We start from the raw sequence: 27,217 nt of genomic DNA, 5'->3' as shown, positions 1-27,217 counted from the left end.
ATATATATAAAATTTTGTTTACTTGAAGGGTCATCATTTGGACAGACAACAACACAAGTGGATTCAGCAAGACAAAATCTTTCATCTTCATTTGTCAATGGATTTGTAAATGCTGGCTTTGGACAGGACAAACTCATAACTAAGGATGGCAATAGTTGGATTTACAAAAATAAAGAACATGGTAAATATTTAGCTTTAAGTGGTGTGGTCAAGCTAAACCCGTCACTTTTCGCTTATCATTGATTGGAGGAAATATTATGTAATTTACATGAAATTTGGCCTTAGGAACATAAAGTTTGAAACAAATAAAATGAAATAAAACAAATTGGATCTTTGAAACATTCAAATAGCACGAAGACTGATGCCCATAACAATAACACTTACAATTTCACGGATCTTAACTGTTAAAATCTTGTCCCTAAGTCTATTTATGAAGGTTTTCAGTAGGTACTCCACATCTGATCCAGCTGATACATAATACACCTTGATGATATTCTCTTTGTTTTAAAATGTGCTTTTTAAGGTATGATGAGCACAACAGCCTCCCTTGGATTAATTCTTCTTTGGGATGTAGATGGTGGTTTGACTCAGATTGATAAGTACCTGTACTCATCAGAAGATTACATTAAGGTATGTATGACTATATGATAATAATATTAATCTGAATGTGATAATAATACAGTATAATTAATTAGATTGAAAAAGCAATACCAAGGCAACAAAATTACATGCGAATCACTGTTCTGTCTCTTAGTGCTAGATGTATTCGCAATAAATCCATTGAGCTATTAGTATCTCGCACTTCACAATATTAACATCTTATTGATAATAGAAAGTTAATTGAGTAAATCAATACCAGCTCTTGTGACCGTGCAACACCAATCAGAGACAGAGGAAGGTGAAATATTTACAACTTCATTAATCATATTTAAATTACTTTCCATTAATCAGTCTAACAAAGTATGGTGGTGTTAGTCATACACATAACTTGTGGGATTTCCTCCCTCTGTCTCAAATTCATGCTGTATGATCTATCTGGTGGGTCTGGCAAGAGGTAAAGACATGGGGCTGCTGGATTTTTCAATTTGTTTGCATAACATAATTGCTGGCATCTTGCGGCTATGGTCACTGTGTTAAAGAAGTAAGTGTATTCTCATAATTTATATATGAAGCACCCAAGGTCATTTTAAGTGCTTGTTTTTGTATACTTTCTAATTTTCCATTGCTGGAGCTGGATATTCTACACTCGGTCTTGCATAGAAATTGTATGGTGAAAAGGTCTTGGGTGGGGGGAACTTTCTGATGTTTTTAAATACGTATCATGTGGAGTTTACCATTGGCTCTATTTAGCATCTGTTTCAATTGTGTATCCCATTTGAGATCTCTTTGAACATAAATGCCAATTACTGTGTGCATTTAACTAGAAAGGTATGGTGAAGATGCCTGAAACATATTTCCATGGTAGTAGAACACTTGGGTTAAGTTTAATTTGAGGGCATTGAGGACATATTCAGGTCATATTGAAGTCTGATAAGATAGACAATGATTTCAATTGATCTGAATTTGAGGAGAGTTGGTGTAAAATATCTATTAGGCAGTGAACTGTAAAGACCTTTCTTATTACCAAATTTTTTGCAATTAAGGTACTGTAGTGCTCTTAGTCTGCCATCATCCACATAGCAATAAGACCTTTGTCTAGTTTTGCAAATTGATCAGTAAGAGAGATTGGGTGCACATTTTAAAGCAAATTTTTGTGGGTTATTCTTGGGGCATCTCACACAGAAAACATCCAATCCAGTTGGTTGATATTTATAACATAAACAAGATCTGTCTACTTCAACATTCCACAAAACTGATGAAAATACCAGAAAGAAATATGAAGTAAGCATCTGCAAAACCAAAATTAAATATAGATTAAAACCTTAGTTTCATGTGTCAAACCTGATTACTTAAAACAAAAACATGCACTCTAGACATCAATACTTTATATATTCTTTGGTTTTATTACAGGTTGTGATTCATATAGTACTGTGTTGTTTTATTGTGTTTTTCAGTCTGGAGCTTTACTTGCATGTGGTATTGTCAACTCAGGAGTCAGGAATGAATGTGACCCAGCTAGGGCTTTGTTGTCCGATTATGTTCTGCACAATAATAACACAATGAGAATAGGAGCCATTTTTGGGTAAGACATGTATAATATTCAGTGCTTGTCATAGGCCGTATTCGACTGGTCGTTCTTCGTTAGACCACGCCCACCTGCACAGTGGTAAAATCCTACTTAATGAAGACGACCAGATGAATAGAAAACTAGTAAATACTGTACTTGACAAAACGAAATGGCTGCATATTTACAGCATTACACGCCGTGTAATCAAGGTTGCTTCGGCTTGTGGCAGTATAGGGTTTTTTCGCAAAAAAATGTTTTCATCCATACCTGCCAACCGTCCCGATTTAATCAGGATCGTCCTGATTTCGGATGTCAAAGACACCAAAAAATTATCCACTACTTGCCAATGTGGTGAAGGGGATATTAGTCCGTAGTTCCCCAGGTATAATCCCACCCCCCCACCAATTTTGGGGATGGGATTATACCCCTGTGCATGAACAGAACGAAAATGATGATCATTTTGTGAGGTGGCAGATGCATTTTAACAATTGCCCTATGATTCAATAGCCTATCAAAACAATATTCCGGCAAAGAAATCAGTCTTTACTTGAGCATCAAACACCTTAAATGTAGTTTAGTAGGCCTAGGTGCCTAGGTAGGCCATCTTGGTCTTACCTCGCGCTAGGCCAGTCTTTGCCTTAACTTGTTCTCTTGCATGATGTAACGAGTTGTTTTTAGCAGCGAATCTCTGGGTGGGTCTCTTTAGGGTTGAACTGCTGTATTGTCTATTTTTATCTGCAGCTGTGGAACATGTGTTTCTTTACGCTGTGAATCCCCTGTGAATTAACGATCCGATCATCCCACTGGGCGAGTCTCTGTAGGGATGGACCGCGTTTAGCGAGCTGTGTATTTTTAGCGACAGTAAACAACAAAAGAATTTACAAGGATGGGCTTTGTATTCAACTTCACGGCGACCAATGTCTGTTCTAAGCAATTGGAAGAGTTTCAAGTCGGCAGAATTCGGAGACAATTCCTTAATTTTTTGTGAGCATTTCTTAAATATACTGGCCTAGGCCTACCCAATTTATACCCTGGGACTTTACCCGGGGAAATTCTTGTACGCGGAGTTGGGCGTAAAGTCAGGGGTAGGACTATACCCGAGGAACTACGGTAATATTTCATAGCAATAGTGACTGTGAGAGAGTTTTCTCTATTGTTGAAAAAAACAAGACCAAGAATCGAGCTAGCATGACAACAAAACTTTAGTGCTTTAATGTACAGGAATTAGGATATATAATTACCATAGTCTTACAAATTGTTTGGGGTTGGGGCATGGCACCAAAGAATAGTGTCCCTATTTTTGATATTCGAATGTTGGCAGGTATGTTTCATCCAGTTTTTTAATTCTGTTAGCATACAATTATTTTTTTACTTCATGTGGGTAAATATTATGAATTTTATTTTCTACTAACGCAAATGTTGTTGCTAAACTGACCAATCGGCCATGTTTGTTTGGGTCATGTGGATAACGCTGATTGTAACGCACTCTGGTTTACGTTAATTTTCGTTGTCAACAAGTCTATTTTACGAACTAGTCAAATGAAAATATTACTCAATGAAAAATCGTAGTCAACGAAATGAACCTGTCAGATAAGCCCATAGATTAGAGCAACTTGTATAGAATTGAAGTGTGTTTTCTAGTTGTAATATGTAATGTGCAGTAGGTGTGTCTATGTAATATTATCTATAATACAGTAGAGTAACATACTGTTTTACATAATAATTTGGGATTCTGGTAAAACTTAGACAATAGATGTTGAGTCCAGTGTACCTTGGGGTAACTGTTAATAGACCAAGGGATTTTATGATCTTCATTAATGATTACCAGAGAAATTGTCATCTAACATTAAAAATAAGCTATTCGTCAATGACTGTGTTCTACTGTATATGTCAAAAATTATTGGACCTGAAGATGCTTGTAAGCTTCAGAGAGATCTAGATGTGTTAACAGAATGGCAGAATAAATGGCAGATGGTATTTAATTCTCCTAAATGCACACAACAGTAGCGAATAATTAGTGGCAAAACGGGGCAGGCAGCCCTTCCCTGTGACATCCCTCTCCCCTACTGGATCTTCCCCTGTTGTTTTGGGCTACCCTCTTGTAAGTGAAAGTAAAGCAATATACACTAGGCCTAGTCTAGTTGGGCATTTGAGAAGTGTTTCTCTTGAATCAAGGTGGATGCATGTAAGGCTACTGTATGTATTCGAACTACTGACATTCAAAAAGAACCTGTAGATAAACATTGCCCCTGCGTGTTTACGTAAATTCAAGGTTTGATTGGTGGAGCTGGCTTGACCCAAAACTTAAACTTTAGTGTCGCTATCTATCTTAATGCACTATCCAAATTGACCTGGATTCCAGAGATAGAGGATAGGCCCTAGGTATGCTAACTAAACCTGAACCTAGGCCCATAGGTATAGGCGTATCTCTCATCGACATCATAGGCTAGGCTAGGCCGCGCCTAGGCTAGAGCCTAAGTATGTGCCTAGGGCCTAGGCCTGTGTAGGGCTAGCCAGTATGGTTAGGCCGAGGTTATATCATGGCTTGTGTCCAGGTATATCTTTATTTTTACCTGATCGATTTCTAAAACATGCCATTTATTGGTGCTGTTTTGAGCCATAAAACTACAATAATATCCAGTATTTAATGCAATGGGTGTTCTAAAGAGGTATGGGAACATTCTTGTCACTCATTTTGTTGACGAACATGAGAAGTACTGTGCGGTGACGTAATGAAGTTGCGAAACATAAACTGGTTCTGTTACGGCCTGCCTCAATATTTTTTAGACCTAAGCATTGCAGTACAGGATAGATGTGATTAATTGTACTTACGTAACGTAGCAAGCAACTTGCGAAACATGGCGAAACAGGTACTGATTTTCGGTGGGTTTTGGTTGTTTTTTGGGGGTTTTTTTGTTATCCAATATCCAGCCTTGAAAAGTAGCGGAATGTGGTCGTGACATATAGAAGCCCCAGTGTATGAGATATGAGCACATTCCTGCCAGCAGTTTCAGAGGAGATAGGTGAAATTACACGGTGACGATTAGCAGAATTAATATACAGATTAAAATTATCTAGCTTGATTCATCATGATCATGTGCATTTTTGTTCAAATTAAAAAATTACGCCTTATTTTATTTTAAAGTTTAAGTGACTCTTTGTAAACAAACATGGACACGTATAAATAAATAGAACTAATCAGAATAAATTTTCGAGAGGAATGCTCTTTAAACCTATAGAAATCTGTTTTATTATGTAGACTTGGTTTGGCCTATGCAGGTTCAAATAGTGAAGAAGTACTAGGGTGTTTACTTCCAGTAATGGCTGATTCTAAGTCCAACATGGAGGTAATTGGAGTCACGGCTGTAGCATGTGGTATGATAGCTGTAGGAAGTTGTAATGGAGATGTAACATCTACAATTCTACAGACTATGATGGAGAAGAGCAAGCAGCAGTTAAAAGACAACTATGCACGATTTCTAGCCCTAGGCCTTGGGTTGGCATACCTGGGTAAGTTTTGTAGCTGGTAGTAGCCATTAGCATGTGCACAGTACAAAAAGAATAAAGCTTACTCCAAAAATTGATGTCTCTTTATTTTGTGTTTTGCTTTTATATAAAACAAAACATCAATTAAAATGGCCATATCAATTTTTGGAGTGATATTCTATTTAGCAGAATCAGGTTTTTAATTATAAGCCAATTTTGATAATTTAGGAATTTCAACTGATTTATTTTGGACAGTGGCAGTCAGCTCCTTCTTACTTAATCTGGCTTTTTAAAGCCCCACTTCTTTGAGCAAAGAAAACATTTTTTTTTTCAATCAGTTTATTACCAGACCGTTCAAGATTCAAGAAGAACTTTTATACAAAAAAAATTGTTGATAAACTTGACATCAGAACAGACATACCAATATACAATAAAGAAAAAAGATTAAAATGGGACACAATGCCCCATAAAATAAAACAATTTTTTTTTAGTTTTTAAGAAAATATAGCATAGTTGTGGTAGCCCAAATTTCCGATTTCCGATTGAATGAGGACAAATAAAGTATTACAGTAGAACCCCTCAATTACGTATGGCACGGGCCCAGAGCCGTTCGTAGTTGCGGGTATTCTTAAAATCGGGGTTGACCAAAATTCCTGTATATTTGCACTGGTACTACTTACACTGGCAGAAACTAGACTAGGCCAACAGGCCTACGCAGCTAAGTCTGAGGGGGCCTAGGCCTACAGTAGGCAGTTTGTAAGCATTCTGATCCCACTCTAGGCCCAACACAAATTTGTTTTTAATTGGACGTTTTTACCTTCTTAAATACCTAGATTGTGGATTTTACTCCAACACAACTTCCATAGATACTTGTTTATTGATCATTCAATAAAACTATCAAGCACTATGTTGAAAACGATGATTAAAAGAGAAGTAAAATTTGTCGCATGCACATGTAAAAAAGCCATAATAAACACTGAATTTGAAGAGGCCTGTTAGAGGGCATCCTTCACTTGAGAATTACATACTACTGTATAGTATGATATGTTTAGGCTAGGCAATCTAGCATTTAAAGTCAAACAAATTGCAAACAAAGGTTTTTTTCTTTTTAATTGACCACATATGATGAGGGGATGAATTCCACAAATCACACCTCGGGAACATATGCAAATTAGGGGTCAAAATATAGGGTACCCATAACTCAACAACCACTGGTTGTATGTTTGTATTCCCTCCAATGGAAATTTTTTACCAAAAATGACCGGAAATGCCTTAATTGACTTTTGACCTTATTTTCACAGTAATTTCATATCCTTCACAGGATTTACATGACTGCTGGACTACTGTTGGTAGAGAATTCATTAATAGTCTCTAAACTTTATAAAAAATGGATACATTCATAACAGAATAAAATTTTAGAAATCATACCCCAGCCACCTGCTCTTTTTACATGCAAATAAGCTTAAATATGCAAATTAGAGGTGAAATTATTGAGTATCCATAACTCTACAACCACTGGTTGTAGAGAGTTACTTTTTTTTGCAAATTGTTCAAAATATGTATGTTTGTATTCCCCCTAATGGAACTTTTTGTCCAAAAATTACAAAAAAATTTCACGAGAAGTCGATATATCCGCGATTACTGTCCGTAGAGACTTCATTTTAGTCCCAAAACTTTATAAAAAGTAAACTAAATATATAAGAAAATAATTTAAGAAATCACACCCCGGCCACCTGCTCACTTTACATGTAAATGAGTTGAAATATGCAAATTAGGGCTGAACATAGTAGGGTAGTAGAGACCTGCGATTAAAAAAAAATAAACAAAAATACTATATTTAACCTTTTTTGACTCGTAATTCAAGATTTCTTAAAGTTCATTTAAACCTATACATAAGTAACAATTGGAATAATCTTTAATATTCAAGATCAGGACATCCAGAATTACTACAGCTTATGCCTTTACCATGACCACAGGCTATTGTGCATTCAATTTGAAACTTTCTGCATGTACATGAGCGACTTTCACATCCACGTGTACAGTTGCATCTGAGAATTAAAAAATAAAGGGGTTTTTTTTAAGATTAACAAACATACATTATGAAAAGTTGTTATATATATTATTATACTAATAAAAACAAACATTATTTTAATGATGTGTAACACATAAAAGCTCTTGTGGCGCAGTTGGTTCTTCTGTCAAAATAGGTACAAGATGTTTTCTGTTTCTCTGCCATCCCCAAACACAGTTGCATCAGGTTGCTTGCCAAGCCAAGTCTGAATCAATAATAATTAATTTAATTGTTAACATTGTATCATTTCAACTGTTTATTTTAATGTTGAGAAAAAAAATTTGAAGATAGTACAAAAACACAACATCGTCATGAATTACCTGATGGTATACTCTGTAGGAATGCTGCTTAGCAGCCCCGGATGTTGGTGGCAGACTCTTGGACAATATTGCACCTTTTGCTTTTGCTACCTTTTCACAAAATTTTGTGTAACGCAAGTCATTTAGGCTCTTATTCTCAGATCCATAGATTAAACAAAAAAAACCTGCTCTCCAGACCTAGCAACTTCGTCCTTGGTAGCTGATGGGCTATAGAATATTTCTATGCTTCATTGCCTTTCATCATTTTGATACTTTTTGAAGGTTGATCCCTTTCCAATTTGAAATATCTGAGATGTGGTGTCACAACCAAGAAAGGCATGCCAAAAGAGGATATTATTTACAGTGCTTGACTGTTTGAATGCATGGATGTCCCATGTTCGCTCACTCTTGGTCTGTTGGAACATTACATTTGAATTCTCCGTACAGTAATGGATAAGGAGAACCAGTATAAAGTATGTATTATCTCCGACAATTGTTACACTTCTCTTCTGGGAAATTGCTATTGCAGTTGACACAATCAAAAGATCAGCATCCCCATCACATTGTTTAGTTGACAATCCCTGAGACTCGAGCTCTTCTCTTAACATACCAATAAAAGACTCTTTATTGTCTGCATTCAATAAGAAATGTTCTTAAGGTATGGATTGCAGCGTTTCCTGAGAAAGTTTTATTGTCGGCACTGTTCGTCCCTTTTTCTGCCTTGTATGAGTGTTACTTTTTGTACCCTCATCAACATAGCCATCAAAGACAATAGTTGCTTCATTGTATTTTTGCTTAACGTAATTGGTGATCATCTTACAGCATTCTTTGTAAGAAGCTGATTTAGGCCATTTGAGGCGATGCACTAGTGCACCTCCATCCTATACATACATTTTATCATCCAGTGAAGAAAACTATGATTTTGCCTAAAAACGTATTGTGCTGTATACTGTACACTAACTGTTCCCGTTATATTGTCCATTTCTACATATACAGGAAGTTCTGTATCAGAGGCACTAGCGCACGCACTTTCTGAAAGTAAAATGTGGTACAGAATATTTATTGCTTTGGAATTAAAACAAATTGCAAGGAAAAGAGAAGGGACTAGGAAACAGTGGAGAAGTAGAGGAACTACAAAAATTAAGTACTCACACAGGTTGTCGTCTTCATCTTCGATGTCACCATCATCCAAAGCCTCATCAGTATTGACAGTGTTCATGTTCAACAAAGTTTTTCCTAGGAGATACTTTTTTGCTGGTAGCATTAAACTCTGTGATTCAAACAGAGCAGATGAGAAGACACTCATCTCTGTTTTCAAGGCTTACTTCAGACCATCATAATTTTTCAATGTTATTACTGTCACTAATCATTGAAATAGTAACTCTGGGTTTATTTGAACATCTTCATTATCAATTTTAATTTTTGGAGCCTTAGACGAAGTAACTACGGCATCCTTCTTCTTGAAAGAAAATTCTCCCACAGTCGTATGGTCCATCGACTCTAGAATAGAGATGCCAATGGTAAGTGTGTCAATTACATTAACTTCATCACTGGCTACTTGACCGTTAGTTATGTTACGTAGGACACTGTCAGATTCATCAAAAGGGTTGTTACACTTGAAAAATGTTTTAAATTTAATCACGTCTGTATGATCTATTGACATTCGCCCAGTTGATATGTCTTTATACTGTTCAGATGTTTCATATTTTTTGCCAGAAAGGTCTTCCATTTGCATTGACCAGTATGCTCTGGTTGGCATGCTAAGAAGCCACACTGTTCGTTGGCACTAGGATACACATCCTCTTCCTCTGGTCATTCCACCATTGCTTTTGAAACTCCTCATCAATGTTTTTTCAATAATCAAATCTGAGGAATGACCTGCCCAATATTTGTCACTACGACGTACCACATGATGACCATTTGCAAAAGCATTGTAGACATCATGGTGTTCATCTGTGAGAGATGCCATATCTTGAAGATGGATTCGAGCTGTCCTGGCATACAAATTGTTGAACATCAATAATTCCCTTGTGTTTCAGAAAGAAATGAAATATCTTTGAGTTCTCTTGGGGTAAATGTCCGACAATGCAGCGCGGTACTTCTCCTTTCACAACAGCAATCGCGTGCTTGTCAAAAACATTGTCAGCCTCATGAACTGTTGGTAGAATCTCTCCGATTTTCGGAATCCAGGTTTCTTGGTACACACGGAATCCTCTAACAGTACTCTCAATTTTATATGTATACTGGTACTTTTCTGTAGCAGAACTTGAAGATGAAACGGCCATGTTTAGACAAATATTTTTTATGCCCTCAACTTGAAGAAACATTCCCACTACGGTATAGACTTCATTGACCAGACACCTTGAATCAATACTGGCGTCGAACACGAGACACATTCACAATACACGATTACCCGTTGTTTTGCCGTCAGTTTGCTGCTTACCCTATTTGTACAAGGCTAATGAAATACCATGAGAGAAACACAAAATAGGCCTAGGCCAAGTAATCGTGAAGACAGTAAACATCAAACATTTAGGGTAAGCTTTTTTGAGTAGTATTTATTTCGTTTCATATCAAAGAAAGTAGCACACAGTATTACTCCTTGTTTGTCAACCTTTTTATGGACTGGATACCCATGTTAATTGATTGGGCACTAATTGCAAAATGAAAAAAAAAACTCATTTATTAGAAGGGGGCGTTTATTAGAGACAATACGGTAAATGTTAATGCTGAAAATATGCTTGGCACAGGCTTGGCACCTGCAGTATGCCTACATGAGGCTGGCTTGGTACATATATCATCTTTACACAATTTCATTCTAACCAATACAGTACCACTCTATCACAGAAATATGTTTAACTTAACTTACTAATAAAATGAGTATCAATTTAAAATCTGTGGTAGTCTTGTCTCCAACTAAGAAAGTCATTTTGAAACACATGTGAAACTTTTCCTGGTCATTGCAAACAAACATTTTGAAGACTATAGGGGGCTACTTAAGGACTATTCTATTTTTGGGAAAGGTATAAAAATATTTCAACTTACCTTGTATAATTATTTAAATAGTTTGCTGTGTCATTTTTGCTAAATCCTGGATGTTTATTGCTTGTTCATTTGTACATATTTTTTAAAAGTTTTAAAATTAAAATGAAGTCTCTACGGACAGTAGTCGCCGAGATATGGACTTCTCGTGAAAATAAGGTCAAAGGGCAATTACGGCATTCCGGTCATTTTTTGGACAAAAAGTTCTGTTCGAGGGAATACAAACATATATATTCTGAACTATTTGAATAAAAATTAACTCTCTACAACCAGTGGTTGCTGAGTTATGGGTACCCTATATTTCGACCCCTAATTTGAATATTTTAGCTTATTTACATATGTTCCCGAGGTGTGACCGAGGTGTGATTTGTGGAATTTAATCCCCTCATCATATATATTCAAATAAAAAAAAAAACATTGTTTGCAATTTGTTTGACTTTGGGCCATTTTTGAGCTAGATTGCCTAGCCTAGTTGTGTTGTACTATGCATGCTAATAACAGTTACAAATTGAGCAGATTTTTAAAATTTTTACTTCATTTTTTATGGCGTCATCACCTTGATTTTATGTTCGTAAAATCAGGAATTTATTAAATCGGGGTTCGTAATTGAGGGTTTCTACTAACTACTACTACTAAACTACTATTGAGGGTTTCTACTGTATTATTATTTAGTATGCTGCTGCTGCTGTTGTTTGTAATAATTTCTTGGACACCATAATAGGGTTAGATTCCCATTTCAATTTTTTTTTTTCAATTAAAGTACCCAAGTATTTATATTGCATTATACTCTTTCTGTATTAAATTTATGTCTTCACATCATTTGTCAAGTCTGTTGTCAAATGGTGTGAATGTTGTTGTTTATTTAGCTCATCAAAGATAAGGTAAAATTAAAGTACAAGCACAGGAAAAATATATAATTTTTTTTATGATATTCAATCTTCATTTACAGGTAAGCAGGAGTCTGTAGATGCTACACTGGCAGCTTTAGATGTCATTCCGGAGCCCTTTAAACAGTTTTCTAAGATCCTGGTGGAAGTTTGTGCCTATGCTGGTAAGCTTATTCCAGCATAATAATACAATAATTAACCCTGGCACCATCTGAATTCTAGAGTAATTAACTAAACTTTTGCTGTGACTTGACTGCTAGGTCAATTTGTTCACATCAAAAAAATTAGCTAATTTGCATTTTGAGGTTACATATCTGTTATATTCGGGGCAGATCCAGAATTTTTGAACGAGGAATGCACCACAGAATTTCATGTAGGACACAATGTTCCCAAAATGGCCTCGGCAAAAATGTGCAAAACAATCAAATAACAGATTTATAATGCTGATCTCATGGTTACGTATAGAGATTTCACGGAATACACAAAAAAACTTGTATCTCTTGTTTGTTCTCTTGTTTTGAGATGCAATTATATAGCCTGGGTTCCAGGCCTTTTGGGGTACTCCATACCAAATTCATTTAGCGTTCATGCTCGATTTCTTCTTTTTTTTTCTTTTTTTTTTGAGTAGGCCTTGTCAAACGCTGACTGATCATTCATCTGTACGACTTGACGCATCGTGTGATATCATGCATGACTGATTTTGTAAATCACTTGAGTGGCTGACTTCATTCATGTTTATTACAGTATTTGTAATTTTCAAATTCAGAAGATGCATGATGTGTCAACTAGGCCTAGGCTGAGCTCCCTTTTGTGTACCTTTAGTTCTTGGCTTGCTAAACAACGTTATGACTCTTATTGATATAGTAACCCTGCTCAGGGCTAAGGCAGAGATTTAGGCCTAATGTAGAACACTTAGTAAAAAGGCGAGGGCCTCTCTCTAGACTCAAGAGACCTGGGCCATCCTGGGAAGTGGTGTTGTGTTTGTAATATGTCCATCCAGCTTAAAGCCTAGACTTGATCCATTGTTGTCATTTCTCACTCATCCTACTAAGGTCTATTCTATATAGTTTAGGCCAGTCTTATTAGGAAGGTACTATTTTTTGGCCAGACCTAACTAGTCAAAGCAAGTGGTAAGTCTACAATTCGTAGTGTGAGGGATTGTTTAATACTAAAGCTTTCCTGTTCAATTTATGCAGCAAACATTGTAATTATTATCAGGCCAAATAAAAATTACACAACCATCTTTATAAAATTCCACCCAATACCTTTTAAACTACAATGTTCAGTACAAAATGACTGGTGGCCCTCCCTGGTTTTACCACATGTCTCGTCTCAAAAACCAACTTCATTTTGTCTATCCCATCTTTTCCCACTCCCACCTATATTCACCATGCTTTTTTATACATTATCACACACTTCAGATTCAGATACATTCACACACTCTAGTTCTGTTGCCTCTGATTATACAGATAAAATAAATAAGTATCCTATAATGGTGTAATTCGTGTTTAGTACTGAATATGCTGTTGCAAAATATTTAATACTAGTATTTGCATGCAATTTTGTATTGTTTTTCTGTTCAAAAATTAAAAAACGGCAGTGGAAAACTGGATGCCATGTATCCCCCCCCCTTTCCCCCTCCCTAAATCTGCCCCTGTTAATGAGAAATAAAATGCATTCTGCTTAGACACAATTATTCATGGTGAATACATAGACATCTCATTCAAAAGAGTACTGAACTTGGGTGTAGATAGTACTGTTGTCTGATGTTTCCTGAATATGTTCATTGACCATTGTTTTCTTTTATTATTTCAAGGGACTGGTAATGTTTTAAAGGTTCAACAACTCCTGCACATTTGTAGTGAACATATTGAAGCAGAGAAGACCAAGGAGAAAGAGAAGAAAGAGAAAGATAAAAAGAGTGATGACACCACTAGTGAGTTGGCAGCCCACCAGGGTGTAGCAGTGCTAGGAATTGCTCTAATTGCTATGGGAGAAGAGATTGGTGGTCAAATGGCATTAAGATCACTTGGACATTTGGTAAGTTTTGACAAGATATATCACAAGTGTTTGAATTGTTAAATTTTGTAAGGGATGTGCTAGTGTAGAGTGTAGGTGCTTGCATTCAAATTTCAAGATTGTATGTGTAGGGCTAAAACACTGACCTCAAGTTTGAGCCTCAATATGATACTGTCATAATGATAATGTAGTACATATTGCATTAGGTTCATTCAACAAACTTAAGCCATTGAGGCATTTTACATACCTAAATTTAATACATAATGTATATCAGGTATTGTACCTATATGCTATAACAATATAATTTGAAAGGATTCCACTTTGCTTTATCACATGCTGTTTGTTTTGATGTAGCCCTAGGCCACAAGTGGGCAAATTGCGGCCCACTAGCTATGTACGGCCTAACAGCAGTTATGTTGTGGCCAACAAAAATAACTTTAAAAACCTATGTGTGCAGCCTGTCTACCATCCTTACCTGGAAAACCAACCATGTTTTGCCCTGCAATGCTTATTGGTACTTGATAATAAAGGTATAATACTCCTAAAAATCTCTTAGAATTAGCATTTGATTAGCGTAAAACTATACTTAAACAGGTTGCTCTAAAAAAGTATTGAAATATTATTATATAATTAATATATTATAAGATTTTTATACCAGTCTGTTACTGACAATGATTTGCTGTTGGTTTGGAAGAAATAAATAGATAAGTAAAGAAGGGATATATTTAAAAGGAAAAATGTAAAAAAAAGATTAGGGAAAGAAAAAAAGGTAATTAACCTGAAAGGAATGAAAATATAAGGAAAGAAAGCAAAAAAAGATAAGGGAGAATGTGAAATGGAAGGAAAAGGTGGAGAAAGGAAAAGGAAATTGGAATAGAAATAAAGGTAAGGGAATAAAAATAGAATTACTGTTTTTGTAAAAGTAAATTAATTTATCATTTGCAATTTAACTAAACTAATGTAATTTCACACTGTAATACATTTTGACTAACTGAATTGTAAAATAAAATCTCACTTTTTTTCATTTCCAACAAATCAAAAATAAGAAATAATACTCTTTTCGTCAAAAATCAATACGCCTTGGAATAACACGCTAAGGCGGAACGAGGTATAAAAAAAGTCTTGCCTAAATAAGTGCTGTCTTAATATCGTTTTTGTTATTATTATTGTTGTTTAATTGATTTTATTATTATTGTTACAGTTATTATTATTGTTAGAATTATTGTGGTATACTATTCATTTTTAAATAAATCATTATTCTAAAAAATACTTTTATCATATTATTCCTTTACATAATTAGCTGTTTTTATCCCTCTTATTTAGCTGCGTTATGGCGAGCCTGTTATTCGTCGTGCAGTTCCCCTTGCTTTGGCTCTTATATCTGTGTCCAATCCAGAGCTTCAGATTCTCGACACACTTAGTAAATTTTCCCATGATACGGACCAAGAAGTTTCACACAATGCAATATTTGCTATGGGAATTGTAGGAGCTGGTAAGCTGAATATTAATCTTATTGTTTGATAACATTTGGATTAAGAATACTGAACCTGTTGATTAATAAATAAATGTTCGTATCTGTATGCTAACAATCAACAGTTTTCATTTACAAATCACCAGTTTCACCCAACTTGCAATAAATGAAATGCGGTAATTTGCTAACTAATACATTATTCAGACATAGGTGTAAATTTAATAACCCTCTAGGCATATCATCGAAATAGAATGATCATACACTAAATTTCATTAAAAGTCAGTGGTGAAGTCGTCACTTTTATTTGCACTAAATTTTCCTATTCAAGACTGATCACTTTATCGATATAGTCCCTGTGATTTTTTGCGTCTTGTGTTCATAAATGCTCAAAGCTGAGGTGATTTTACTACAGTACATTGCGATGGAATATTTTGTTGCCAGGCCAAGCTATGAAGAAACAAACCAGCCAACCTAACCAATGTCGCTGTACAGCACTTGTTAACACGAATGAAACCTAAGCATGACCTAGATAGGCATAATGGTTGAGATAACAAGATTGACTTTTAAGGACTGAAAAATTAAGGCAATGCTGATATAATTTATAATAAATTTTACAATACATTTTAATGACTACCAGGACGTAGGCCTACCCAATAACCCCTAATAAACTTCATTAACCACAATCAATTCATCTCCGTATCGCGAAGATTTGTGTGAAGAGTGTCAGTGCCTGTACTACTTTGTACTACTAAGAAATTATTCCAATACACGCAGCAAATGCACGCAGAGTGATCACTGAGCAACCTGCACTTTGATGGATTTATGATATAAGGCCTATAGCAACCGCTCTACAACCAGCAGTTTGATTATAAAAGGCCATAGAAAAGGCTAAGTACAGAATTTAAATCATAACTTCTGAATTTAGAGAAATTGTCCTTCAAGCTTGGTGAATAATTATACAGCATAGCCCTAACATCAGGCCTAGGAAGGACAGGGCTTTCTGTCATCCGGCCTAGCCTCGGAGTGAGTGTGTGTGTACTAATACCATACTATTACTGTACTACATGGTTCTTCATTCTTCTTCGATGTGTGGGCTCTGTTGTGGATTTAAAAAGTACAGTATAAGTATTTAAATTTGTTTAGTTTAAAATCAGAAATGACGACGACAATGGCGGTGGATCAGACACTTTGTTAGTTGTTACCATACCACGATAACCAAAATTTGGCAAGTCCGATTAGTTTCAAATTTCATGGAAGGCAATGAATGACTGGTGACAACAAATTTGTGTTTAGTTTTTACGTACAAAGGAACGTAAACACCCGCAGGGTTCTTGTGTCAGGAAATAATTGCTCCTTCAGCTTTTTTTCCTATAGTGTACTCAAACTTTATTATAAATTATATCAGCGTTGCCTTAATTTTTCAGTCCTTAAAAGTCAATCACCTTGTTATCTCATAACCATGATGCCTATCTAGGTCATGCCTAGGTTTCATTCGTGTTAACAAGTGCTGTACGGCGACATTGGTTAGCTTGGCCTAGCAACGAAATATTCCATCGCAATGTGCTGTAGTAAAATCACCTCAGCTTTGAGCATTTATGAACACAAGATGCAAAAAATTGGCTATTAAAAAATATTATTATTTTCCCAATAACAGCTGTAAAAATTTGCCCATAAAATTGTACTCGCCACCAATATAACATGGCCGAGTCTGGCTGGACACATCACATGACGTGCATTCAGTAGAAAAAAAAATACTAGGCCCAAAAATTACTTTGATGGGGGTTATGTAGCCGATGACCGTTTTTCCTTATCCTAGATACCAAAGTAGGTATTGAAAAACTTTGCTGTTCCAAATGTAACAATCCACTGGCAAAATTAAGGTTTGTATAGAAGATTGAGGTTAAGAAATGCTAAATAAAATGGAGAAACTACAGTAATTTTTTTTTACTATATCTTTTTTTTTTTTTTTTTTTAGCCAGGGTATGCACTGCATACCTTGCTTGCCTTGACAGTCCACCACTGAATGAAACACTTTAAGAAACAGGGTTTTAAATACATTGTATACAGTGTTCAAATGAATAAATAACACAATGAAGATATAAGCATATCTTTATAAATGATTACAGTAATAATTACACCATATTGGTGGCTTGAACTTGTTTATTTTCATGATAGGTACAAACAATGCACGGCTTGCAGCAATGCTACGACAACTTGCACAGTTCCATGCTAAAGATCCCAACAATCTATTTATGGTTCGCATCGCTCAAGGTTTGACACATTTAGGTAAAGGCACTTTGACCATGTCACCATATCACAGTGATCGTCAGCTCTTAAGTCAAGTGGCTACTGCAGGTCTTCTTGTAACAATCACGTCGGCTTTAGATGTCAAGAATAGTAAGTTTTCATATAAATATTTTTACCTTCATAATTATGGCTCCTATGCAATAGCAACATTTTCGATTGCTGTGTGTCAGACAATTTTTAAAATGTTGGAATAAAAGCTTGCCTTGGTTGGGTATTTGGATAAATTTTGATTTTGGAAATAGTGGAATAAATTATGAATGAATTTGGCATTAGTGCTGGAAACAACATTGATGCCATTGTTTTGGTTTAAGCAGCAACCATATCCTATCCAATGGTGGGTCCCCATTGACATATGCCACTTGAAGTAGGACTAAATGTGTTGTTTTTTGTACAAAACAATTTTTAAAACAGTGCAGTTTATGATCCCAATTTTACATGGGACAAGTATTATACCCCTGTCATGGGACAAAATATATGTTACTATAATAATAATTGAGCATAACCCTTTAAATCAGAAGCACTGAATAGAGATTGGTGCATTCACAAAATAACATTAAAAAAAAATTATTATAAATGAATGATATCCATTAATACAGATCAAGTTTAGCCAACTCTTCTAATCTTATGTTTAAAAGAGCAGGACTAATAAATAGTAATTGTAAAATGTAATCGTAATAAAAATCTCCATCATAATAAAAATTATAGGTATTTTTAGCGTGCCTTTTTCCAAGGGAGGTGCTGGCGATGTTATTATTACCCCTGGCCTTGCCCAAGAACACAAGCAAAAAAATCAGTGAACGTTCAAAACTCCTAGCCACAATGTCGAGAGAACACAAGTACATAAAATAAGTATTCGCATCAAACAAAAATTAAGGATGCAGCATGTTTAAATGCCTGCCAATAGCATTCTCAGACTGGAAATATTACATGGGATTAGGCCGATTAAAGAAAAATTTAGGGGTAATATTATTGCTTTATATATTGGGTTAGGTAATAAATATGAGTAATTGGAGAGATGATGTCAAGATTGACATACCAGATAAATTGTGCTCTATTTAAGGGAAAAATGAATTGGCAAAATAACTTGGGCAAATTGGATTGTGACATTTATCGTAAAGCTTTGTCCTACACTCTTACTTTTGACAGCAAAGTATGCACTCTCTGTAATTAAAATCATGAGCATAGCAAAAACAATTGCGCACTACATACAGTCAATCACTATGGCTGCGCAATTGTTTCCATTTTGAAGCTGATACATTTATCTCTCATAAAATATCAAACATATTTATATTTTCCACTTTAATGGAATATTTACATGACTTTTAAAAGTATAGTATATTTCAACTTCGCTAATTCTAATTTTAACAGATATTAATTAATAAATAATTGAGGATTATAATAAACTATGTCATTTTAGGGTTAACGAGGGTTAACTATTCGAAAAATCAATCGAAAATCTGAGTATTTTTCAGTTTTACGCTGACTTAGCTTTATAGTCGAACCAATCAATCTTTAGACAGAATTATAATGGACACAGAAGTAATTTTAACATAAATATTTTACGGAATCCGTTCCTGAAATATACAAATAATAACATACTAAAAGTCCGAAAAAAATCTAATCAGGGGAACATTGTTCATTATAAAGATATTTAATGGGTTAAAATCAAACGCTTTATTGCACAACTGCTCTGCTGGAAGCGTATAAATGCATGTCGTTGCCAAGTTGTTGCTAACGAACAAATGTGAATTATAGGGTAATACGCCCCGCGCGATCCAAAGGCGGGGAACACGTAGGTTTGTAGCGTCAAAAGGATCTGTTGCCGAGTGATCTCCTTCTCAATAATACCTCCATGCTGTGACATTCCAAATGCTGTACCAATCTCAGGCAGACTAGTTAAAAATCACTTGGAACAACCTGGGTTAGGCCCAATAAAAAAAATTATTAGTTTGTTATCTCGCACACATGTCTTCGATGATGACTGAAAGAAAAAAAAATGTGAAAATTTTTTTTTAAATACTTAGTAGCTATTGTTCATGCTTTATATGAATATCAATGCACTAACAAGTAACCCAAGGGTGATATTTGGCTTTAGCAAAATAACAAATAATAAAATAAAAAGACTTCCTCATAACTATTCCAGCATGCTGTAACTATCCCATATACCAGCAAACCCTTTAAAAGGGCATTCAGGCAGGTTGGTGCACCAGGTTTTGCCAGAATCTTATCTCAATAATCCAATTAAACATCAAAGAAGAATACCTCTACTTAGAGTCATTATCACAGCAGGCAATGCTGTTTCTCAATAAATTACCAGTATAGTATTTAAAAACCTGGCTTGAAAATTTTAAAAACCTGTTTAAAAAAATTTGGCATTTTTATTACCTGAGCTATAATTTCAGATAAAAATCATAATAGATATGCTTTTGAATTTTAAAAATCAATAACTTATGTTAGAAGTTACAACATGGTTTTTGAGTTAATTGTGCTAGTCTTCTTATGAACTATTCTTAACTAATGAGCTTCACTGTTAATCTTGTTACAAAATTTCCTGAAGCAGTAATTAAATAGAGATAAGAAGAGATCAGCAAAACCTGGTTCAAAAATTGAAAATTTGGTAAATGGTGAAGTTTACTCATGAGCTGTTTACCAGTTTTTAGTCAAACAAGCTTGTTGCCTTTTATAGAAAAATCAGTTTTACAACATATCAAAAAATATTTTTCTTCTGAATCCTGGCTTTAAGGATGATTTATTACAAAGCAGGTTTCCTCATGAAAAACAGCATCATTAATTTTGCTAGGCAGTACAAACAACAAATAAATCTTATTGTAAATAAAAATTAAAAAAATTCTTATAAAAATACTACTAGTTGAATTTTATCATTATTATTCCTCAATATCATATTATAATTTATTAGTTTTTTCCCGCATGTGTGTGTCTTTGTTTATTTTTGGGATTTACTATTGCACAATTGTCATGTGAAGTCTTTTGTCGTTTCATTTATATTCTTATATTTCAACATTTCTTGCATATTTACCCTTTTTTTTCTTCTTTGTCACTCTCAATTTCAAGTCATTTTTATATTAATAAGTCCACTATTTAATATATATTTTATAGCCTATCATCATTCTATAGCAGTATTTTCAAAAATAGTGTTATTAGGTTGTGCAATCTCATGAATTGTATAACAATGCAGACCCACCTAAAATAATAACATTTTTCAAAGGCTTTTTTAAACAGCAAACCAAACAATTACTGTTATGTTTAGTTTATACTATATTGTGTATTTCATCATCCTTTGCCTATACTGCATAACCAACAATTCTTTCTTCAAAATTTGCAAAAGAAATTCAATCCATTCATCCCTTAATGTACATGGTTGGAATGGAGACAAAAATACCAAATGAAATGCCCTTGAATTATGCTATACCATTACTGTGGTGGCAGAGGGCCAGGTAGCAACGGGCCTAGATCCCTGTGAATTCTGTGATAGTTTCTTTATTACAAAAATTTTTACATTAATTTGTATTTAATGCATTTTAGAATGTTGGGTTTTTTTCTATTAACAGCTATTCTTGGCAAGTCTTCGTATCTGCTGTATGGATTGGTTTCAGCAATGAAACCAAGAATGTTGGTCACATTTGATAAGGACTTGCAGCCTCTACCAGTTCCAGTCCGTGTTGGCCAGGTAATTTTGATGAAAATCGATATCTTGTCGACTGTTGAGGAACATTGTCATATATTACAGTTTATGTACTTTTGATTTTTGGTGATGTTCAGGAGTCATTGTACATAGTAAATGGCAGATTTTTTTCTTTCTGATGTAGGCTGTTGATGTGGTAGGCCAAGCTGGTAGACCAAAAACTATCACCGGCTTTCAGACACACACTACACCAGTCCTACTGGCCCAAGGAGAACGAGCCGAATTAGCTACTGAAGAATGTATCCTTTTTATTGTGATTGTTACTCATATATCATATATTCAATCCTTAAATGTTATTGGAGACTTTAAATGCTGTTTTCTTCAACTTTTCATTCAGATATACCATATACACCAATTGTTGAGGGTTTTGTCATTTTGAAGAAGAATGAAAATTATGAGGAGTAATGGTGAATCTCATTTGCTGTGTTTACAAGCGAAAAGGAAAAAAACATTACATAATATACAGTTTAGTATGTGTTTACTGAGGTTAACTCTATATAAACATAAGTAGTACAGTATTCCGAAAACATTGAATGGATGACACATTTAAACCTAAGGATCTGAAACCTAAGCATTTGTGTAAGGATCTGGTACTCGGCGGAATACTGCCATGTGCTTGCTTCCAGAATTCCTCTCAACTTTTTTCCCTTCTTCTGTGCTTGATTCTACTTTATCAACGACAGGGTCTTTTGCCTGAAGCAGAAAAGTATATAAAATTCAAAAGTTTAAAAAAATGCATTCACATCCAAGACCATGATTTCTTAAAAACCTATAAAAGGTAGTGTGAAAAGATTGCCTTAAATCAACCTGATTTACAAAAACTAATCTGAAACTCTATAGATTGTGTTCATACCAATTCTTCTTCCGTCATTCTCTCAAAAAATGGGTGTTCCGTGAAATGCGTTACCATCCATTCATGAACTCCTACAACATCTGTAATGGTATAGATTGTGGCCTGCCAAAAGAATAAATATATTATTGGATGAAATTCATAACCTGAACAGAAATAAATAGCATATAGTGTTGGAAGAGAAGAGAGAGGGAAGAAATAGTCTTCTTTTGTTGTCTTGAAGGAAATGTTTTCAAATATATGATGTGTGATTAATTGCAACTTCCATTACATTGCTGGAAATGCAAGATCATCAACTGTTTTGGAAGGAAGTAGATAAGGAACAAGGCATTACCTACCAATATTATACTACTGCAGGGTAGTGGTTGAGAGCCAACCACTATAATAACTGCTCCTACCTCATATTTAATGTTAAATAATATACTTCATACAAAATATCTGACAACCTTACTCCTTCAGCAAGAATGTATGCATATTCTGATAACAATGTTGGACTGATGATTCTCCACTTGTGTTTTGTTTTCTTGAAGTGTGGATCTGGAAACAGGAAAAACATTTTCTGAATCTGGAAAAAAAAGTGAATGGAAATCTAATAGATAACAGAAGTACATTTGACAAGTAATCACTAACAATCCTATTCTTTTGTAATGTACCCCTCGAATTTTAATAAGTGGGACAAGTTTTCAAGTGTCAAAGTAAGCATAAACAAACATCTCATTACCTGTCCCTTTTTGAAAAAATTAGGAAGATACTTCATTGCATTGCATCTGCAGCATGCAACATTCTGGTACAGCCCTGGATGGTTTTGACGTAAAGCTGTAATACGGTCCTTTACATAATCTGCAACTTTTACACGAATTTCCATCCCAAGCATTAACTTTTCTGGAAACATTGTAGATAATGCAACTGTGAACAAAGGAACATGGGTGTCTTTATTTCAACTGTATTCCATAGACATGTACACTCATCTCTTACTTTTTTCATGTTCAGAAACTGTACGTATTTACAAGCTTAAGCCGATAAATAATGTGCCCACCTTATCAGACACTGCTTAACCACATAGGGTATAAGAACATGAATTCCTAAATCACACTCCTGAAATACAGTACAGGGTTGGTGTCTGGCCGTAGAACTTAATAACTGTTAGTACGAATGAACAAAATTTTAAATACTGGCAAATGAGAAACTTTGCTTCATATTTAAAAGGCCCAAAAATGGTATTATTTTGAAGATTAGCCCTACATTTGGCATTATGCAGTATCAAAACCATAAAGAGCAGCAAAAAGTATGATTTTAGATGGTGAAATGAAACGGGGTCGTCTTATACGCCCGACATACAAAAATCGTCTAAAAATCTTCTCAAACTTCAGGGGGTTGATTATTTTAGGGCTGGGCTAGCAAAAAATACATTAAAACTAGACCAATATTCAATAGCTGACTGTTACTTCAGCAACTAGACCTTGGTCCAGCAAAAAAAGAAATTAAATTTTTACAGCCCTGGGATTGTCTTATACACAGGTTATGGTATAACTGTTTTTTAAAGTGATAATTTTTTTCCCATTTTACCATTCCTACATCAACATTAGTTGTTAAGGTCCCACACACATGTGTTTAGCAGTAATACTGACATTCCAGAAAGCTCCATTTCAATGACTACCAAGTGTCATTGAGGCATTGCAAATATTTAATTTGGTAGGAAATTGATCCTGGTGACATGTTTATGATGAAATTGTTTAAAGAGTTGTTAATATATCCTCGTCAATTGATTGATTAATTTAACTTAATATGTGGCCAATCGTGTTTCAGAGGTAATGGCCAGAACATGCTGCAATGTGAAAAAGCTTGAAATCTATTTCATTGGACTAAACTAACATACATCATGGTATGCTGTTATTTTCCCCATTTTGACTGGTCTGGCTGTCTTTGCCATATAATGTTGACCTTCAAGATTTTAGACGGGATAGAAAAAAGCTCGGAATAACACAATGTACCTTATCTGCAAGAATGTGAGAAAAGATGTTGGTATACACTATAATTATAATTTTTTTTATGTTTTAAACTTGAAGTTGCTTCATAAACTTATACCCTTTCACACTCCCATTTGCAAATAGTTTTGAGATATCCTATAGTGCCACAGGCAACGGTGAAAAAATTAATGTTGCGCTCTAGGCTTACAGAACTTATTATAGCATCGGTAGATTTTTGCATAATTGCTGCACATCTCTAACAATGATAAGTTCAAATGAGGCAATGTGCAGTCACAGTATTTCCCAGGAACCTGAGATTGGAATGCAAGCTACATCTCCACAATTGCCGATATATGAAAAAACTCACTGCTGTGTTGGAGAGACCTTTTGTACCTTGTTAGCAAAACCACGGCCTGCCAATAATAATAATAATTTGATGATCTGGCCAATTAGCGCACCTGCTGCCACAAAAAAAAAATGGAAAATTTCAGAAATTTCTTTATTTTTATTGCGCCTGCCTTGAAATCTCCTAAAAATAAGATATGTATTTCTTCCTAATTATTTAATTTAAAGCATTTACTCTTTATTTACATTGAAAAAAGAAATAAGTTTGCAAAACAAGGTATACAAAAAGTCTTGGCTTATGCCTTTCAAATCAAAACAGGTAGCAGTGATAAGAAAATCTAACAACTTGCAGAATCTGGAAGGCATGCATTGAGTTGTGAAGGAGTGGGATTTGATGAAGCTTTACACAAATTACAAGTTACTCTCTTGAAATATTTTTAAAAAAAACAAAAAAAAACAAGCATACCAAGTAGTCCACCATAGCCGCATCCAACATCAAGAAATTCAACTTCTTTCTTCACAACAGATTTAGGGTCAAAATATGATGGGTAATACACTGACCAATCCATTGCATCTGGACATACTGGACTGTGTGGAATACAAGAATGCAAACAAATATGAACATAAACTAGAAATGCTGCTCCTACACTGCACATTACAAGCATAGCCTCCCCACAGTGTGATTTTTCTCTAAAAAATTGATAAGTAGAAGATTGAAACAGCTATGCTCCCCTTCCCTTACACACCCCAACCGCAAAAGCCTAATCAAGGACCTACTACTATTCTATACTGGGAGTCACAAAGAAAATTATGATTATGGCACCTCCAGATGCCCAGTAATGGCACTCAGTCAGACTTAAAATTTGAATATTTTATCTCCATTTAAAAAAAAACGTTTACAAATGTAGGGGGTCCTGGCTACAGTCGATGTCATTGACGCATTATGCTGCAATGTATCAACAAAGCCTTTTTGGATCAGGGTGCTATGGGTAGGGAAACCAAAGGGGGCCTCTAAGGGTCAGTGAACAAGTTTTAAATTGCCTTGAAATGCTTTTTGAAAGCAGTGTTCCTCGACAAAATTATTGACTTCCTCCTGGCAGGAGCTATGCTCTTCCTCCCTTTGACACCCCTCCCCTCATGGGCGTTGCATGGGACTTATCAAGGACCTATAGTCTATTCTATATTGTGGAGTTGCAAAGCAAATTATGATTAGGCCTATGGCACCTCTAGATGCCCGGAAATGGCACTCATTGAGACTTAAAATTTGAATATTTTATCACATTTTTTTGATAATAATGTAGGGTGGTCGATGTCAGAGACATTATGCAATTATGTATTAACAAAGCCCTTTTGGATCAGAGTGCAGAGCGAGGACCCTCATGAGTATGGGCACCTAAGGGTCGGTGGACCGCCGCACAAGAGCGCATAGACGTTACACCACTGAGCACGAATAACATTCCCACTAAAAAACTGCGTTTTTAGGTCTCCAACTTTTGGCCTTTTTTTTGTCATCTAAACAGGAGATTACTCACATCAATGTGTTCTTTCCATTGAATTAATGTGAACCACACTGTAAAGTTTTTTAATTGTACAGAGGATATCTCAAGAATCTGCTAAAATTTTGCATAATTGCATTGGTTATATATTAAGATTTGGTCAAAGCCTAATTTTCGGAAATATCTAGGCAGAAATCGGCACTAATTTTCGGAAATGCGCGGACGGATTTCTAGGCCAAATTTTTTGTGCAGCTAGAGGATATATTCCCCGTGCAGGCCTTACTATTATTATACAATCTGGAACTATATTTGAAGTCAAAGGATATAATTTTTTGTGTGCTCCTGCTAGCCTGGCCGCGCCCAGGTATTAACTATTATTCAGGCCTAGACCTAGGGCCTAGGCCTACCTAGAAAGTGGTATGGTAGGCTAGGCCTAGCTATTTTTATAGTTAATCTAGCTAGGCCCCATGCTTATAAGAGTCTAACTAGCCAAGCTATCTAACTAGGCCAAGCTAGCTAGGGGCGCCTACCGGGGCTAGGCCTAGCCCTACCAAGCCTATCTAGCCTTGGTAGGTTCCATGAGCGAGGAGCTAGGGCCTAGGCCTAGCCTGGGTGGAACTTAGGCCTAGGCTAGGCTAGGACCTAGGTTTAGGCCTAAATATATTAAAATAGAATACAATTTGTAATTTTAAGTAGGCATAACTATTTATAAAGCGTTAACCCTTACTATTCAAAAGTATGATCAGCAATGGGGTTTGAATGCGCTCTTTGACGGTAAAACTTCTTCTGGGGCATGGGGGCCGCCATCTTTTTATTTTAGCTTACAATTTTTTTCTCTCTCTCTCTCTATCTAGCGCCACCGCCGACGTGATTTTTAGGTGAGCAAAAAAGAAATCGAGTATGGGACGCCAATTAAATTAGGTATGGCGCGCACTATGCGCAATAAAGAGTGAGTACCCCAAAATTAGACTTTGGGGGGGGGGGGGGGGGGGGGTATAATTTTTTGTGTGCTCCCCACTTCCACTTGTTCTACTGGGAAGGGTGGGCTTGGCCCCTAACTTTTGTGACTGTTCCCAAAACCAGTGACAAACCTTTACGGATGCTGCA

The 27,217-nt window shown here is 35.5% G+C and overlaps 2 protein-coding genes across 2 annotated transcripts in view; one reads left to right on the top strand and one right to left on the bottom strand.

Moving 5' to 3' along the window:
• Positions 1-22,488, top strand: part of LOC117104697 (26S proteasome non-ATPase regulatory subunit 2-like) — a 42,768-nt gene extending 20,280 nt beyond the window's left edge. Inside the window, exons 7-17 of the mRNA XM_033245580.1 lie at positions 18-181; positions 524-630; positions 2,055-2,182; positions 5,427-5,677; positions 12,015-12,116; positions 13,769-13,992; positions 15,295-15,463; positions 17,618-17,839; positions 21,319-21,437; positions 21,577-21,691; positions 21,790-22,488. Of these exons, the coding sequence (XP_033101471.1) occupies positions 18-181; positions 524-630; positions 2,055-2,182; positions 5,427-5,677; positions 12,015-12,116; positions 13,769-13,992; positions 15,295-15,463; positions 17,618-17,839; positions 21,319-21,437; positions 21,577-21,691; positions 21,790-21,857 (1,669 nt within the window). The 3' untranslated portion in view covers positions 21,858-22,488. The remainder of the gene's footprint in view (positions 1-17; positions 182-523; positions 631-2,054; positions 2,183-5,426; positions 5,678-12,014; positions 12,117-13,768; positions 13,993-15,294; positions 15,464-17,617; positions 17,840-21,318; positions 21,438-21,576; positions 21,692-21,789) is intronic.
• Positions 21,914-26,974, bottom strand: LOC117104613 (tRNA (guanine-N(7)-)-methyltransferase B-like). Its single transcript, XM_033245463.1, has 6 exons — positions 26,838-26,974; positions 25,081-25,202; positions 23,024-23,208; positions 22,754-22,867; positions 22,306-22,407; positions 21,914-22,145 (listed from the first exon to the last, which is right to left on the bottom strand). Exons 1-6 carry the CDS (start codon positions 26,915-26,917, stop codon positions 22,020-22,022), a joined length of 729 nt encoding a protein of 242 aa, XP_033101354.1. The 5' UTR covers positions 26,918-26,974; the 3' UTR covers positions 21,914-22,019.
• Between the last annotated feature and the right edge of the window lie 243 nt (positions 26,975-27,217).

This window comes from Anneissia japonica, unplaced genomic scaffold (assembly GCF_011630105.1).
Source record: "Anneissia japonica isolate Jap-2015-1 unplaced genomic scaffold, ASM1163010v1 scaffold287712_len2945570_cov188, whole genome shotgun sequence".
Classification (NCBI taxonomy): Eukaryota; Metazoa; Echinodermata; class Crinoidea; order Comatulida; family Comatulidae; genus Anneissia; species Anneissia japonica.
The sequence above is the reverse complement of the archived record's forward strand: the minus strand, read 5'-3'. Positions and strand labels throughout refer to the sequence as shown.

Coding starts and splice junctions, on each gene's coding strand:
- LOC117104613 (XM_033245463.1), bottom strand. CDS start 26,917: ATGGCGGCCCCCATGCCCCAGAAGAAGTTTTACCGTCAAAGAGCGCAT. Junction 25,203..26,837: donor GCTGATCATACTTTTGAATA/GTAAGGGTTAAC, acceptor TATTCCACACAG/TCCAGTATGTCCAGATGCAA. Junction 22,408..22,753: donor CATACATTCTTGCTGAAGGA/GTAAGGTTGTCA, acceptor TTCTTTTGGCAG/GCCACAATCTATACCATTAC.